General features: G+C 47.3%; 1 protein-coding gene across 19 annotated transcripts in view; it reads right to left on the bottom strand.

Moving 5' to 3' along the window:
- nedd4l (NEDD4 like E3 ubiquitin protein ligase) overlaps nt 1–17,706 on the bottom strand; it is a 118,886-nt gene that overhangs the window by 36,457 nt on the left and 64,723 nt on the right. For 11 of the 19 annotated variants that reach the window (XM_055864131.1, XM_055864137.1, XM_055864145.1 and 8 more), the window contains 4 exons: nt 7,050–7,106; nt 4,774–4,800; nt 4,426–4,560; nt 3,790–3,948 (listed from right to left, as the gene is read on the bottom strand). In XM_055864131.1, coding sequence (XP_055720106.1) covers nt 3,790–3,948; nt 4,426–4,560; nt 4,774–4,800; nt 7,050–7,106 — 378 coding nt within the window. The remainder of the gene's footprint in view (nt 1–3,789; nt 3,949–4,425; nt 4,561–4,773; nt 4,801–7,049; nt 7,107–17,706) is intronic. The other 8 variants (XM_055864193.1, XM_055864202.1, XM_055864103.1 and 5 more) reach the window with 2 other exon arrangements.

Below are 17,706 nucleotides of genomic sequence, written 5' to 3'. Positions count from 1 at the left end.
TTTCCCATGACGTCAAGCAAAGAGGCACTGAGTTTGAAGGTAGGCCTTGAAATACATCCACAGGTACACCTCCAATTGACTCAAATTATGTCAATTAGCCTATCAGAATTTTCTGGAATTTTCCAAGCTGTTTAAATGCACAGTCAGCTTAGTGTATGTAAACTTCTGACCCACTGGAATTGTGACACAGTGAATTATAAGGGAAATAATCTGTCTGTAAACAATTGTTGGGAAAATGACTTGTGTCATGCACAAAGTAGATGTCCTAACTGACTTGCCAAAACCATAGTTTGTTAACAAGAAGTGTGTGGAGTGGTTGAAAAACGAGTTTTAATGACTCCAACCTAAGTGTATGTAAACTTCCGACTTCAACTGTAAATCAGGTTAAACTGGGATATGACTAAAGAGTTAATCAGGGAGATTTTTCCACAAATAGACGGCTTAGACTGAGGTTTTTAAAACACAAAAATACCATTAAAAAAAGTACAATAATCATTTAAATCACAACATTCCCCTGAATCTAAGGCTAAGCACACACGCACACACACACACACGCACACGCACACGCAGTGATGAGTGAGGTTAACCTGATAGGGCCAACAGCTGCTAACCTCACTTCATCACGATTATGTAACATTTCAACATCACCCGAACACAGGTCACCAACACACCTTCTAGATGACCCAAAGGAACACCTCTCTGGTTCTCTCCTTCCGCCTGGATATCGAACACCTTCTATACTCTTTATTGGTAACGAAACATTCTCAAATCAAGTGGTGGCAGAAATCAGAAGACGTCGTTAAAGACAATAAAAGAAGAAAAAAAAGGATCCCACTGCCACCAAGTTCTCAGAAAGCACATTATCAACACATTGAACTGAGAATATATATGTGTCATCTCCTAAGAAGCATCCTAAAAAAACTATTTCTCAGCCATTCCCTTTCCACACAGTGTATACAAATGATTCAATACCACAATAAGGCTTAACAAAGGGTATGACAGACAGAGAAATAACAGGGGGAGCTTTGTCCCACATATTCCCATCCAGCCAAAAGCAGCAGAGCCACTCAATCTATTGTGACATAACGTCCGGGACTTTTAGATGAGGCTGATAAATGTAATAATGGGCTGTGTAGACTGTCACATCTGTGGTTGTGGACTCTGGGAACCAGATGATCTTTTCGGAAGCTCAATGGAAACACTTCCTTCTGCCCATAGTCTGGGGGGGTGAGGTTAACGGACAGGGGATGTAACAGAATACTGATGTGTGGTTTATCAAGTCACACATCAGAGCCGTTCAGTCCACCACATAATATTACCCTCTTCTTACATCTGGTGCACTTTGGCCGACTGCATCCGGTCACCAATAAGGAGGGCTGTGCCCTACTGTCACAAGCCTAGACCAATCACAGGTAAACTTGTCACATGGAGAATAACTAAAGCGTTCAGTGCTTTCATTGCATCTCATAGCAGATTAGTCATGACCCACTTCCAGGACAGGGTCCTGCATCCATAAGCTGTGGATTTTCAGTTCATTGCCTGGTCTGCATATGAATGAATCTCTCCCTCCCTCCCCTATGGAGTTTCAGTTCATTGCCTGGTCTGCATATGAATGAATCTCTCCCTCCCTCCCCTATGGAGTTTCAGTTCATTGCCTGGTCTGCATATGAATGAATCTCTCCCTCCCTCCCCTATGGAGTTTCAGTCCATTGCCTGGTCTGCATATGAATGAATCTCTCCCTCCCTCCCCTATGGAGTTTCAGTCCATTGCCTGGGCTGCATATGAATGAATCTCTCCCTCCCTCCCCTATGGAGTTTCAGTCCATTGCCTGGTCTGCATATGAATTAATCTCTCCCTCCCTCCCCTATGGAGTTTCAGTCCATTGCCTGGGCTGCATATGAATCCCCCCCCCCCCCCTCCCCTCCCCTCTCTAGCCTATGGAGTTTCAGTCCATTGCCTGGTCTGCATATGAATGAATCTATCCCTCTCTAGCCTATGGAGTTTCAGTCCATTGCCTGGTCTGCATATGAATGAATCTCTCCCTCTCTAGCCTATGGAGTTTCAGTCCATTGCCTGGGCTGCATATGAATGTGTCTCTCTCCTTACATCTCAAATGGCACCCTATTCATGATGCAGTGTACTACCTTGTACCAGAACCCAATACGGACTATGTAGGGAATAGGTAGCCATTTGGGATGTAGCCTTAGCTAACTCTGGAGAGATCACACGTTGAGGAGATTATCATAGCTAAGCCATGCCAAGCCTCACCATGGTTCAACAGTCAGTCAGACTTCAGCACTTTGAAATCCATTATTATATTCAGATTACTGAATTGAATGACATTGCTTGAAGGTAGTGGTGTTTAAAAATAAAATGTCAGCTTCAAAATGATCTTCAGATGAAAGATGCTCTCACAGCGTAACATGAGGTTACATTTACATTTAAGTCATTTAGCAGACGCTCTTATCCAGAGCGACTTACAAATTGGAAAGTTCATACATATTCATCCTGGTCCCCCCGTGGGAATTGAACCCTGGTCCCCCCGTGGGAATTGAACCCACAACTCTGGCGTTGCAAGCGCCATGCTCTACCAACTGAGCCACACGGGACCACAGGTTAAACTGAAGGTGGTGAAAGTACTGACAGAGAAGGAGTACATGAGGTAAACAGCATTACAACGGTCAAGGGAAGAGAAGGACAGAGAACAGTGGCATGCAACAGAGTGGTACTGAACCTGAAAGACAGAAAGAGGAGACAGACAGGACATGATAGAGGTAGGATGAAGAAGGAAGAGAGCCTGAACCTGAATCAGAGACGAGAGGTAGGACATGAGAAAAGCAGATGACAGAACAGAGAATGTTAGACGGGAGGAAAGCAGATGACGGAACAGAGAATGTTAGACGGGAGGAGTGCAGATGACGGAACAGAGAATGTTAGACGGGAGGAATGCAGATGACGGAACAGAGAATGTTAGACGGGAGGAAAGCAGATGACGGAACAGAGAATGTTAGACGGGAGGAATGCAGATGACGGAACAGAGAATGTTAGACGGGAGGAAAGCAGATGACGGAACAGAGAATGTTAGACGGGAGGAATGCAGATGACGGAACAGAGAATGTTAGACGGGAGGAAAGCAGATGACGGAACAGAGAATGTTAGACGGGAGGAATGCAGATGACGGAACAGAGAATGTTAGACGGGAGGAAAGCAGATGACGGAACAGAGAATGTTAGACGGGAGGAAAGCAGATGACGGAACAGAGAATGTTAGACGGGAGGAATGCAGATGACGGAACAGAGAATGTTAGACGGGAGGAAAGCAGATGACGGAACAGAGAATGTTAGACGGGAGGAATGCAGATGACGGAACAGAGAATGTTAGACGGGAGGAAAGCAGATGACGGAACAGAGAATGTTAGACGGGAGGAAAGCAGATGACGGAACAGAGAATGTTAGACGGGAGGAATGCAGATGACGGAACAGAGAATGTTAGACGGGAGGAAAGCAGATGACGGAACAGAGAATGTTAGACGGGAGGAATGCAGATGACGGAACAGAGAATGTTAGACGGGAGGAATGCAGATGACGGAACAGAGAATGTTAGACGGGAGGAAAGCAGATGACGAAACAGAGAATGTTAGACGGGAGTAAAGCAGATGATGGAAAAGGGGAGGAAAGAAAAGTGTTGTCTAGAGGGCGGGTAGGATGGTGGTGGGGCGCTCTCATCAGTTAGGTAGATAGGAGAGATTGAAGTAAGGAAGTCCTACAGGACAGGCTGGATAATCTCACCTCTACGGGGGAGGACAGGGTAACGGTAGGGGAACTGAGACTACGGGCGCGGCGTATTTGCGGTTCAATCAGGTGGCTATTGTTGTTGGCTGAGGAAGAGGTGGAGGCGGCTTCAGCTGCAGCCCCGGAGTCAGAGGAACTCGCCTCGTCTTCAGCGTGCTGTCAGGGAGAGACTTTTTAGTTAACACAGGTAGAAGGAGGAACAAGGCTGTGTGTGATAGACAGATGAAATGTGAGGGAAGTTACAGTGTAAGGAGATGATCAGGCAGAGATCATCCAATGTGTGTAGATAGAATGCATGAGATACATTCACACCACTTTAAATTTCCACTGAAATCTCCCATTCATCAATACTTAGGAGTTACGTGCACATTTCTCAAGTTAGTATTTGGCACATAGTCAGAAACAGAGTAAGAGAGGAGAGGGAGGAAGAGGGACACAAACTCAAGGTGACCTGAAGTAAGACATGCACCTAGAGCCACACTTTAAGGCAGGACGAGAGGAAGAGAGGGACAAAGAAAACAGTGGATGTTGTACCCAGGCCAAGAGAAATGCCCCGATGGAATGAGGACAGAAGAGGGAAGGAGGAGTAAGCCCATGCAGTCTCTCTGTGCACCAGGTGAGGCCTCTATGTACCTGGAGGATAGGCTTGGTCCAGGTGGTGCAGCGGTTGTTATGATTGACGTAATACGTGCGTCCCTTGGCGTCCTTCCTCTCCTCCCATCCTGGAGGTAGGCCTGGTGTGGTCAGGGCATAGGCTGCCGACTGAGACTGAACCAAGCAAGAGAAGCAAAAGTTATTCGCGCCGGACAATATGGAGACCTGGAAGAAGCTTGTGTGTAAACTGTATTTTTTTTTTTTTACACATTGATAAGAAATATAGAAACAGTGGGAGTGGCTTATTGACAACAAAAAACAGTACTGCAGTACAACAAGTAGCCTAGTACTATTGTACTACAATACTGCGGCTCCTCAGAAACTCACAGAAGCAGGCCAGCAGAAGCAGGACAGCTTTAGAAAAAACAAACACACAATGACAAACAAACCACATAGAACAGCTTTCAAACCTGACATACAACCTGACATATATAGTAAGACTCAGTCAAACATACATACAACCTAACATACAGTGCATTCGGAAAATTATTCAGACCACTTGAACTTTTCCACATTTCTTTACGTTACAGCCTAATTCTAAAATAGATTCAATTATTTTTTTCCCCCTCATCAATCTACACACAATACCCCATAATGTCAAAGCGAAAACAGGTTAAGAAAACGCTGGGCCAATTGTGCGCCGCCCTATGGGACTCCCAATCACGGACGGTTGTGATACCACCTGGAATCGAACCAGGGTGTCTGTAGTGACGCCTCAAGCACTGAGATGCAGTGCCTTAGACCGCTGCGTCACTCAGGATTGGAGTCCACCTGTGGTAAATTAAATTAATTGTTCATGATTTGGAAAGGCACACACCTGTCTATAGAAAGTCCCACAGTTGACAGTGCATGTCAGAGCAAAAACCAAGCCATGAGGTTGAAGGAATTGTCCGTAGAGCTCCGAGACAGGATTGTGTCGAGGGACAAATGGGGAAGGGTACCAAAAAATGTCTGCAGCATTGAAGGTCCACAAGAACACAGTGGCCTCCATCACTCTTAAATGGAAGAAGTTTGGAACCATCAAGACTCTTCCTAGAGCTGGCCGCCCGTGCCAAATTGATCAATCGGGGGAGAAGGGCCTTGGTCAGGGAGGTGACCAAGAACCCGATGGTCACTGAGAGCTCCAGAGTTCCTCCGTGGAGATTGGACAACCTTCCAGAAGGAAAACAATCTCTGCAGCACTCCACCAATCAGGCCTTTATGGTAGAGTGGCCAGATGGAAGCCACTCCTCAGTAAAAGGCACGACAGCCCACTTGGAGTTTGCCAAAAAGGCAACTAAAGGACTCTCACTCAGCCCATGATAAACAATAATCTCTGGTCTGATGAAACCAAGATTGAACTCTTTGGCCTGAGTTCCAAGCGTCACGTCTGGAAGAAACCTGACACCATCCCTACGGGGAAGCATGCTGGTGGCAGTATCATGCTGTGGGGATGTTTTTCAGCAGCAGGGACTGGGAGACTAGTCAGGATCAAGGGAAAGATGAACGGAGCAAAGTACAGAGAGATCCTTGATGAAGTCCTGAGTGCTCTGGAGCAGGTTCTCAGACTAGGGCAACGGTTCACCTTCCAACAGATCAACGACCCTAAGCACACAGCCAAGACAACGTAGGCGTAGCTTCGGGACAAGTCTCTGAATGTCCTTGAGTGGCCCCGCCAGAGCCCGGACTTGAACCTGATCGAACATCTCTGGAGAGACCTGAAAATAGCTGTGCAGCAACGCTCCCCATCCAACCTGACAGAGCTTGAGAGGATCTGCAGAGAAGAATGGGAGAAACTCCCCAAATACAGGTGTACCAAGCTTGTAGCGTCATACCCAAGAAGACTCTAGGCTGCAATCGCTGCCAAAGGTGCTTCAACAAAGTACTGAGTAAAGGGTCTGAATACTTATGTAAATGTGATATTTCAGTTATTTATACATTTGCAAACATTTCTCAAAACCTGTTTTTGCTTTGTCATTATGGGGTAGTGTGTGAATATTGATGAGGGAAAAAAAACTATTTAATTCATTTTAGAATAAGCCTGTAACGTAACAAAATGTAGAAAAAGTTAAGGGGTATGATACTTTCCCGAATGCACTGTATATAGTAAGCCACTCAAACCTTACTGTACAACCTAACATACTTAAGTACACTCAAACTGCTCATTACAGATTAAAATACATCCCAGGCGGTGATGATGTGTGGACCTATCAGGGGAGCAGCAAACACAACCACACGCACATACGTGTACAAGTACAAATTCACAGCCACTGAAGTTCATATGAAGAAATGTATACGCTTATTGACTTGGTAAGTGAGCTGAACTCTCCCATTGAGGGGTCACAACACAGAGGCAGGAGGAGAAACAGGTGGTCTCGTCTCTAAGTCCTAACTTCTTAACCACCAGCTTGATACATAACGTTTGTGAGGAGGGAGGGGGACAAAACTAAAATGGTGCAGAGAGGATATTCATATGGCAGAGGTGCACTGATATACAGCAGGTAGATAGATGTACAGTATATAGAATGGGACACAACAATGATGTACAGCAGGTAGATAGATGTACAGTATATAGAATGGGACAACATTACTGATGTACAGCAGGTAGATTTGGATAACATTACCATGGGCTCCTCAACTCCAGTGACTGTTAGAGCTCTGGTTCTTCTGGTCTGGGAGCTCTGCTGGTAGAACACAGCTTTCTTTAGAGGGGAGGGGAGGGGGGCTGAGGCAGGGGTCAGGGACAGATATGACCAGTGAGGGTATGGCAGGGGGTCAGGGACAGATATGACCAGTGAGGCTGAGGCAGGGGGTCAGGGACAGATATGACCAGTGAGGCTGAGGCAGGGGGTCAGGGACAGATATGACCAGTGAGGCTGAGGCAGGGGGTCAGGGACAGATATGACCAGTGAGGCTGAGGCAGGGGATCAGGGACAGATATGACCAGTGAGGCTGAGGCAGGGGGTCAGGGACAGATATGACCAGTGGGGGTGAGGCAGGGGGTCAGGGACAGACATGACCAGTGAGGCTGAGGCAGGGGGTCAAGGACAGATATGACCAGTGAGGCTGAGGCAGGGGGTCAGGGACAGATATGACCAGTGAGTGTGAGGCAGGGGGTCAGGGACAAATACGACCAGTGAGGGTGAGGCAGGAGGTCAGGGACAGATATGACCAGTGAGGGTGAGGCAGGGGGTCAGGGACAGATATGACCAGTGAGGCTGAGGCAGGAGGTCAGGGACAGATATGACCAGTGAGGGTATGGCAGGGGGTCAGGGACAGATATGACCAGTGAGGCTGAGGCAGGGGGTCAGGGACAGATATGACCAGTGAGGCTGAGGCAGGGGGTCAGGGACAGATATGACCAGTGGGGCTGAGGCAGGGGGTCAGGGACAGATATGACCAGTGAGGGTGAGGCAGGGGGTCAGGGACAGATATGACCGGTGGGGCTGAGGCAGGGGGTCAGGGACAGATATGACCAGTGGGGCTGAGGCAGGGGGTCAGGTAGGTGATGTGTGGAGGAGCAGGAAAGACTGACATGGGGAAGGAGGTGACTTTAGAGTCAGAGAGTCCAGGGGTTGAGGCGGGGGACAGTAGGAGTACAGCTGGGTGAGGAGTGTAGCCACGCTCAGGGGGGATAGACTCCTGTGATGGTAGGGACAGGAGACATGGAGCATACCCAAACAGCTGACCACACAGGAGGAGAGGTGAGGGAAGGGGCACATGGACTCAGATTACCGTGGGTGGATTATAGTTGTGGATTATCATTGTTTGATTGGATTACGGGTTGAGAGTGAAATAGTATATAAACAGCTTTCCATTTGAGAAATCTGGAATTGTTAGAATGATTATTGTTAATGGATGCAGAAAGGCAATAATTGTTAAGCTTTTTATTCTTTGAGAATCATGACAGATGGATCTGACTAGCAACACAGTTGTTGATGACAGTAGAGCACCAACTCACACAAAGAGAGTGGAATGCAAAGTGAGATAACATTGGCTGAGTGGGTGGGTAGTGCTAAGGAGAACTAGTGTGACTGATCTAGTAGGCTACAGGCACAACAAATAACTTTGGGACTCTTTCTAACCCTTTCTTCCCTTCCCAATGCTTTTCTTTGTCATTACTGGCGCTCACCCTTCACTACGCCAGGTCGCAGTTGTAAATGAGAACTTGTTCTCAACTAGCCTACCTGGTTAAATAAAGGTGAAGTAAAAATAAAGAAATTACTGGTGCTCCCTCTTTTCTTTGTCATTAGCAACAGTAACCTTTTTCTTTGTCATTAGCAACAGTAACCTTTTTCTTTGTCATTCGCAACAGTAACCCTTTTCTTTGTCATTAGCAACAGTAACCCTTTTCTTTGTCATTAGCAACAGTAACCCTTTTCTTTGTAATTAGCAACAGTAAACCCTTTTCTTTGTCATTAGCAACAGTAAACCCTTTTCTTTGTCATTAGCAACAGTAACCCTTTTCCTTGTCATCCGCAACAGTAACCCTTTTCTTTGTAATTAGCAACAGTAACCCTTTTCTTTGTCATTAGCAACAGTAACCCTTTTCTTTGTCATTAGCAACAGTAACCCTTTTCTTTGTCATTCACAACAGTAACCCTTTTCTTTGTAATTAGCAACAGTAACCCTTTTCTTTGTAATTAGCAACAGTAAACCCTTTTCTTTGTCATTAGCAACAGTAACCCTTTTCCTTGTCATCCGCAACAGTAACCCTTTTCCTTGTCATTCGCAACAGTAACCCTTTTCCTTGTCATTAGCAACAGTAACCCTTTTCTTTGTCATTCGCAACAGTAACCCTTTTCTTTGTCATTAGCAACAGTAACCCTTTTCTTTGTCATTCGCAACAGTAACCCTTTTCTTTGTCATTAGCAACAGTAACCCTTTTCTTTGTCATTAGCAACAGTAACCCTTTTCTTTGTCATTCGCAACAGTAACCCTTTTCTTTGTCATTAGCAACAGTAACCCTTTTCTTTGTCATTAGCAACAGTAACCCTTTTCTTTGTCATCAGCAACAGTAACCCTTTTCTTTGTCATTCGCAACAGTAACCCTTTTCTTTGTCATTCGCAACAGTAACCCTTTTCTTTGTCATTAGCAACAGTAACCCTTTTCTTTGTCATTAGCAACAGTAACCCTTTTCTTTGTCATTAGCAACAGTAACCCTTTTCTTTGTCATTCACAACAGTAACCCTTTTCCTTGTCATTAGCAACAGTAACCCTTTTCTTTGTCATTCACAACAGTAACCCTTTTCTTTGTCATTAGCAACAGTAACCCTTTTCTTTGTCATTAGCAACAGTAACCCTTTTCTTTGTCATTAGCAACAGTAACCCTTTTCTTTGTCATTAGCAACAGTAACCCTTTTCTTTGTCATTAGCAACAGTAACCCTTTTCTTTGTCATTAGCAACAGTAACCCTTTTCTTTGTCATTAGCAACAGTAACCCTTTTCTTTGTCATTAGCAACAGTAACCCTTTTCTTTGTCATTAGCAACAGTAACCCTTTTCTTTGTCATTAGCAACAGTAACCCTTTTCTTTGTCATTAGCAACAGTAACCCTTTTCTTTGTCATTCGCAACAGTAACCCTTTTCTTTGTCATTCGCAACAGTAACCCTTTTCCTTGTCATTCGCAACAGTAACCCTTTTCTTTGTCATTAGCAACAATAACCCTTTTTGTCAATAACAATAACTCTTTTGATAAGCTTTATGGAGCAACATGGAAATACATCGCACTCTTTACTGCATTTAAGACATAAGCCTACATTTCAAAAAGTACAAAACAAAACACTTTTGCTGCCAAATAATGAACCTACAACCAACATTTCCTGTATGCTGCGAGCGTGCACATGTATGCAGCTCCCCAGGGACTGCCATGCAGAAGAAATATCAGCCCGCACAGAGAACAACGAAATTTAACTTCACACAGCTTTCTAGACTTTTCCCCCGTTAGTTAACACCATCAACGTTTCCCTTTACTGTGGGAATTGTGATCGAATCAGCGCAATATTTGCCACTTTCAATGCAACATATCAAAATAAAAAAACTATGCAAGACTTGCATGCTGACCAGACCGCTGCGCATGTGATTTCGTCCACCCACACCAGACACGATCAGGACACGCAGGTCAAAATATCAAAACAAACTCTGAACTAACTATATTCATTTGGGGCAGGTCAAAAAGCATTAAACATTTGGAAATTTAGCTAGCTTGCTGTTGCTAGATAATTTGTCCTGGGATATAAACATTGGGTTGTTATTTTACCTGAAATGCACAAGGTCCTCTACTCCAACAATTAGTCCACAGATAAAAGGGTAAAAGTTCATTTCTAGTAATCTCTCCTCCTTCAGGCTTCTTCTCCTTCTTTGGACTTTATATGGCGGTTGGCAACCAACTTTAGGTGCATTACCACCACCAACTGGACTGGAGTGTGGACCTCATTTTATCTTTCAATCACCCACATGGCGCTCGTTGACACGCGCGAGCAGTGTGGTCAGCATGCTGGTATGAAAAACTAACTATGCAAGAGATTTTGTTGTAGGCAGAAAGCATCGAAGTAGAAATTTATTGCATTGACAGGCACGACAAAGGCTCATACTCTACACAAGCCGGTGTGCCATAACCAATCAGAGCTGCAGTAGGCCTATATGCAAAGAGACCACTGCCATATATGGATCTGTGCCATTCACTTTGAACTGGACTGTGTTAACAGCATTAGTTGTCGTGAGTAGATGAGCTTGTTTTGAGATCAAAGTGAGAGCTACATGTAGCAACGTGTGTACATTTGTTCATATCCTTTGCTAGTTAGTGAGTTATTAGCCCAGATATAGATCATGTGTAGTCATCAATGGGGGAGTGATTGCTTCATACAAGAACACAAAACGTGTACATTTCTAGACATCTTTGAAAAGCGAGTCAGGTAAAGAGCTTTTTTTTGGTTTTAAAGGGACAGTGTTGTATTTTGAGACAGGTTGAAAAAGCTAAGTAGCCAATAGGAAGAGGGTAGCATAATTTGTCTGATTATCTATAATAATGTTATGGGAATAATGATGCATTTTATTTTGTCAAGTGATTTCTTGCGTAAAAAAACTAAATTTTCAGTCACCACATTGTCTGAAGGACAAGTGGATAAACAAGTTTATGTCAAGTCCTGCATGTTTATTTTGATCCAGAAGGGACCTGAATAGAACAGCTATTTCCATGTTAAAATGTTATGGGATGCATTTTCTCCGTTGTTTTTGATGGTAGGCCACTCTGGTAGATCTACATTATGATCTGGTAGACCTACATTATGATCAAATAGCCACAGTAGCCTACTTGGCCACTGTTAAAACTAACTTAAAGTGGGTACAGCCTCAGTGTTCACGGGTACAGCCTCAGTGTTCACGGGTACAGCCTCAGTGTTCACGGGTACAGCCTCAGTGTTCACGGGTACAGCCTCAGTGTTCACGGGTACAGCCTCAGTGTTCACGGGTACAGCCTCAGTGTTCACGGGTACAGCCTCAGTGTTCACGGGTACAGCCTCAGTGTTCACGGGTACAGCCTCAGTGTTCACGGGTACAGCCTCAGTGTTCACGGGTACAGCCTCAGTGTTCACGGGTACAGCCTCAGTGTTCACGGGTACAGCCTCAGTGTTCACGGGTACAGCCTCAGTGTTCACGGGTACAGCCTCAGTGTTCACGGGTACAGCCTCAGTGTTCACGGGTACAGCCTCAGTGTTCACGGGTACAGCCTCAGTGTTCACGGGTACAGCCTCAGTGTTCACGGGTACAGCCTCAGTGTTCACGGGTACAGCCTCAGTGTTCACGGGTACAGCCTCAGTGTTCACGGGTACAGCCTCAGTGTTCACGGGTACAGCCTCAGTGTTCACGGGTACAGCCTCAGTGTTCACGGGTACAGCCTCAGTGTTCACGGGTACAGCCTCAGTGTTCACGGGTACAGCCTCAGTGTTCACGGGTACAGCCTCAGTGTTCACGGGTACAGCCTCAGTGTTCACGGGTACAGCCTCAGTGTTCACGGGTACAGCCTCAGTGTTCACGGGTACAGCCTCAGTGTTCACAGTAAACACACGCCAGAAGATGCACAGAATTTCCACAATGTTCAAGTTTGCACTCAGTAAACCTGAAATTTACTCAGTGACGACATTTTGTTTGAGGGAACATTGCCGACAACTAAGTTTCACCCCGGGCGAGGCAGAGAGGGGTCAACTGTACAGGGCTGTTCCAAACCAATTACATGTAGCTTCCTTCCTTCCCTTCTGCAATAACTGAGGTAGTCTCACACACTGTCCACGTCAAGGACCATTTAAAACAGCCTTTCACAGCTTATTTGTATAGCTATACTTTAAACCGTCTGAGGGATAGTGCACTCCACAGCAAGAGAAACACTGCCCAGTCAGGGAAAGAATTACATAACCAACCAACCATGCTCAACCTACACATTCCTTTTCATTCCCAGGAAAGTGTGTCAAACCAAACCGGTATATGGGACAGATTGAGCTACATGTGGAAACTGAAATCTTCCCTTTGACACCAGACCTGGGTTCATAGAATCCAAATCCTGGGTTCATAGTATCCAAATCCAAATACTTAAGATGTACGTAATTGAGCTTGCATGGTGCAATGGAACCAATAGAGTAGTCTGCCACTCCAGGTAGACTATAGCAAACACTCATAGTACTTTGAAAGATTTCAAATATTATATGAACCCAGATCTGCAACCTACACACGCTTCCTAAGAAAGTGTGTCAAACCACAGAAACATGTGGTGACTGAATTTAGCCTCTGACTGTGACAAATCCAGTCTAGAAAAAGCCTCATGATGCTACCGTTGTAAAACCCTCGCTACCCACTCATTCTACTTAACACTCATTCAGATCCTGTTGTTGTAAAACCCTACCCACTCACTCATTCAGGTCAGTGAGATAAAAGGCTGACATCAGCACCTGTGTTTTTCCCTTCAGAAGCCCTGGCTCCCTGGGCTACTGTGACTCAGATCTCTGTCTAGGATGTGTTTGATTAGGAAGGATAGAATTACTGCCACTGTTACAGAAACACAGAGCCTGACACTGCAGAGTGAATCACCACCAGGCAGTAAGGAATCACAACAAGCAGAGAGGAGGAAGACAGCAGGAGAGGGAAGAGAACAGGAGGAAGACAGCAGGAGAGGGAAGAGAACAGGAGGAAGACAACAGGAGGAGAAAACAGGAGGAAGACAGCAGGAGAGGGAAGAGAACAGGAGGAAGAGAACAGGAGGAAGACAACGGGAGAGGAGGAAGACAGCAGGAGAGGGAAGAGAACAGGAGGAAGACAGCAGGAGAGGGAAGAGAACAGGAGGAAGACAGCAGGAGAGGGAAGAGAACAGGAGGAAGACAGCAGGAGAGGGAAGAGAACAGGAGGAAGACAGCAGGAGAGGGAAGAGAACAGGAGGAAGACAGCAGGAGAGGGAAGAGAACAGGAGGAAGACAGCAGGAGAGGGAAGAGAACAGGAGGAAGACAGCAGGAGAGGGAAGAGAACAGGAGGAAAACAGCAGGAGAGGGAAGAGAACAGGAGGAAGACAACGGGAGAGGAGGAAGACAGCAGGAGAGGGAAGAGAACAGGAGAGGAGGAAGACAGCAGGAGAGGGAAGAGAACAGGAGGAAGACAGCAGGAGAGGAGGAAGACAGCAGGAGGAAGACAGCAGGAGAGGGAAGAGAACAGGAGGAAGACAACAGGAGAGGGAAGAGAACAGGAGGAAGACAGCAGGAGAGGGAAGAGAACAGGAGGAAGACAGCAGGAGAGGAGGAAGACAGCAGGAGAGGAGGGAAGACAACAGGAGGAGAGGGGCGGAGGAAGACAGCAGGAGAGGGAATAGAACAGGAGGAAGACAGCAGGAGAGGGAAGAGAACAGGAGGAAGACAGCAGGAGAGGGAAGAGAACAGGAGGAAGACAACAGGAGAGGAGGAAGACAGCAGGAGAGGGAAGAGAACAGGAGGAAGACAACAGGAGAGGGAAGAGAACAGGAGGAAGACAGCAGGAGAGGGAAGAGAACAGGAGGAAGACAGCAGGAGAGGGAAGAGAACAGGAGGAAAACAGCAGGAGAGGGAAGAGAACAGGAGGAAGACAACGGGAGAGGAGGAAGACAGCAGGAGAGGGAAGAGAACAGGAGAGGAGGAAGACAGCAGGAGAGGGAAGAGAACAGGAGGAAGACAGCAGGAGAGGAGGAAGACAGCAGGAGGAAGACAGCAGGAGAGGGAAGAGAACAGGAGGAAGACAACAGGAGAGGGAAGAGAACAGGAGGAAGACAGCAGGAGAGGGAAGAGAACAGGAGGAAGACAGCAGGAGAGGAGGAAGACAGCAGGAGAGGAGGGAAGACAACAGGAGGAGAGGGGCGGAGGAAGACAGCAGGAGAGGGAATAGAACAGGAGGAAGACAGCAGGAGAGGGAAGAGAACAGGAGGAAGACAGCAGGAGAGGGAAGAGAACAGGAGGAAGACAACAGGAGAGGAGGAAGACAGCAGGAGAGGGAAGAGAACAGGAGGAAGACAACAGGAGAGGGAAGAGAACAGGAGGAAGACAGCAGGAGAGGGAAGAGAACAGGAGGAAGACAACAGGAGAGGGAAGAGAACAGGAGGAAGACGACAGGAGAGGAGGAAGACAGCAGGAGAGGGAAGAGAACAGGAGGAAGACAGCAGGAGAGGAGGAAGACAGCAGGAGAGGGTAGAGAACAGGAGGAAGACAACAGGAGAGGGAAGAGAACAGGAGGAAGACAGCAGGAGAGGTAAGAGTACAGGAGGAAGACAACAGGAGAGGGAAGAGAACAGGAGGAAGACAGCAGGAGAGGGAAGAGAACAGGAGGAAGACAGCAGGAGAGGGAAGAGAACAGGAGGAATACAACAGGAGAGGGGAGAGAACAGGAGGAAGACAGCAGGAGAGGAGGAAGACAGCAGGAGGAAGACAACAGGAGAGGGAAGAGAACAGGAGGAAGACAGCAGGAGAGGTAAGAGAACAGGAGGAAGACAACAGGAGAGGGAAGAGAACAGGAGGAAGACAGCAGGAGAGGTAAGAGAACAGGAGAAAGACAACAGGAGAGGGAAGAGAACAGGAGGAAGACAGCAGGAGAGGGGAGAGAACAGGAGGAAGACAGCAGGAGAGGAGGAAGACAGCAGGAGGAAGACAACAGGAGAGGAGGAAGACAGCAGGAGAGGGAAGAGAACAGGAAGACAGCAGGAGAGGGCAGAGAACAGGAAGAAGACAGCAGGAGAGGGCAGAGAACAGGAGGAAGACAGCAGGAGAGGAAGAAGAAAACAGGAGGAAGACAACAGGAGAGGAGGAAGAGAACAGGAGGAAGACAGCAGGAGAGGAGGAAGAGAACAGGACGAAGACAGCAGGAGAGGAGGAAGAGAACAGGACGAAGACAACAGGAGAGGGAAGAGAACAGGAGGAAGACAGCAGGAGAGGGAAGAGAACAGGAGGAAGACAACAGGAGAGGAGGAAGACAGCAGGAGAGGGAAGAGAACAGGAGGAAGACAGCAGGAGAGGGAAGAGAACAGGAGGAAGACAGCAGGAGAGGAGGAAGACAGCAGGAGGAAGACAACAGGAGAGGGAAGAGAACAGGAGGAAGACAACAGGAGAGGAGGAAGACAGCAGGAGAGGGAAGAGAACAGGAGGAAGACAGCAGGAGAGGGAAGAGAACAGGAGGAAGACAGCAGGAGAGGGAAGAGAACAGGAGGAAGACAACAGGAGAGGAGGAAGACAGCAGGAGAGGGAAGAGAACAGGAGGAAGACAGCAGGAGAGGGAAGAGAAAAGGAGGAAGAAAGCAGGAGAAGAGGAAGACAGCAGGAGGAAGACAACAGGAGAGGGAAGAGAACAGGAGGAAGACAACAGGAGAGGAGGAAGACAGCAGGAGAGGGAAGAGAACAGGAGGAAGACAGCAGGAGAGGGAAGAGAACAGGAGGAAGACAGCAGGAGAGGGAAGAGAACAGGAGGAAGACAGCAGGAGAGGGAAGAGAACAGGAGGAAGACAGCAGGAGAGGGAAGAGAACAGGAGGAAGACAGCAGGAGAGGGAAGAGAACAGGAGGAAGACAGCAGGAGAGGGAAGAGAACAGGAGGAAGACAACAGGAGAGGGAAGAGAACAGGAGGAAGACAACAGGAGAGGAGGAAGACAGCAGGAGAGGGAAGAGAACAGGAGGAAGACAGCAGGAGAGGGAAGAGAACAGGAGGAAGACAGCAGGAGAGGAGGAAGACAGCAGGAGGAAGACAACAGGAGAGGGAAGAGAACAGGAGGAAGACAACAGGAGAGGAGGAAGACAGCAGGAGAAGAAAGAGAACAGGAGGAAGACAACAGGAGAGGGAAGAGAACAGGAGGAAGAGAACAGGAGAGGGGAGAGGAAAGGAGGAAGACAGCAGGAGAGGGAAGAGAACAGGAGGAAGACAGCAGGAGAGGGAAGAGAACAGGAGGAAGACAGCAGGAGAGGGAAGAGAACAGGAGGAAGAGAACAGGAGAGGGGAGAGGAAAGGAGGAAGACAACAGGAGAGGGAAGAGAACAGGAGGAAGACAGCAGGAGAGGAGGAAGACAACAGGAAAGGGAAGAGAACAGGAGGAAGACAACAGGAGAGAAGGAAGACAGCAGGAGAGGGAAGACAGCAGGAGGAAGACAACAGGAGAGGGAAGAGAACAGGAGGAAGACAACAGGAAAGGGAAGAGAACAGGAGGAAGACAACAGGAGAGGGAAGAGAACAGGAGGAAGACAGCAGGAGAGGAGGAAGAGAACAGGAGGAAGACAACAGGAGAGGGAAGAGAACAGGAGGAAGACAACAGGAGAGGAGGAAGACAGCAGGAGAGGGAAGAGAACAGGAGGAAGACAGCAGGAGAGGGAAGAGAACAGGAGGAAGACAGCAGGAGAGGGAAGAGAACAGGAGGAAGACAGCAGGAGAGGGAAGAGAACAGGAGGAAGACAACAGGAGAGGAGGAAGACAGCAGGAGAGGGAAGAGAACAGGAGGAAGACAGCAGGAGAGGGAAGAGAACAGGAGGAAGACAGCAGGAGAGGAGGAAGACAGCAGGAGGAAGACAACAGGAGAGGGAAGAGAACAGGAGGAAGACAACAGGAGAGGAGGAAGACAGCAGGAGGAAGACAGCAGGAGAGGGAAGAGAACAGGAGGAAGACAGCAGGAGAGGGAAGAGAACAGGAGGAAGACAGCAGGAGAGGGAAGAGAACAGGAGGAAGACAGCAGGAGAGGGAAGAGAACAGGAGGAAGACAGCAGGAGAGGAGGAAGACAGCAGGAGGAAGACAACAGGAGAGG

Source organism: Salvelinus fontinalis, chromosome 2, assembly GCF_029448725.1.
Source record: "Salvelinus fontinalis isolate EN_2023a chromosome 2, ASM2944872v1, whole genome shotgun sequence".
NCBI classification, from domain to species: Eukaryota; Metazoa; Chordata; class Actinopteri; order Salmoniformes; family Salmonidae; genus Salvelinus; species Salvelinus fontinalis.
This window is presented reverse-complemented; position numbering and strand designations above follow the sequence as displayed.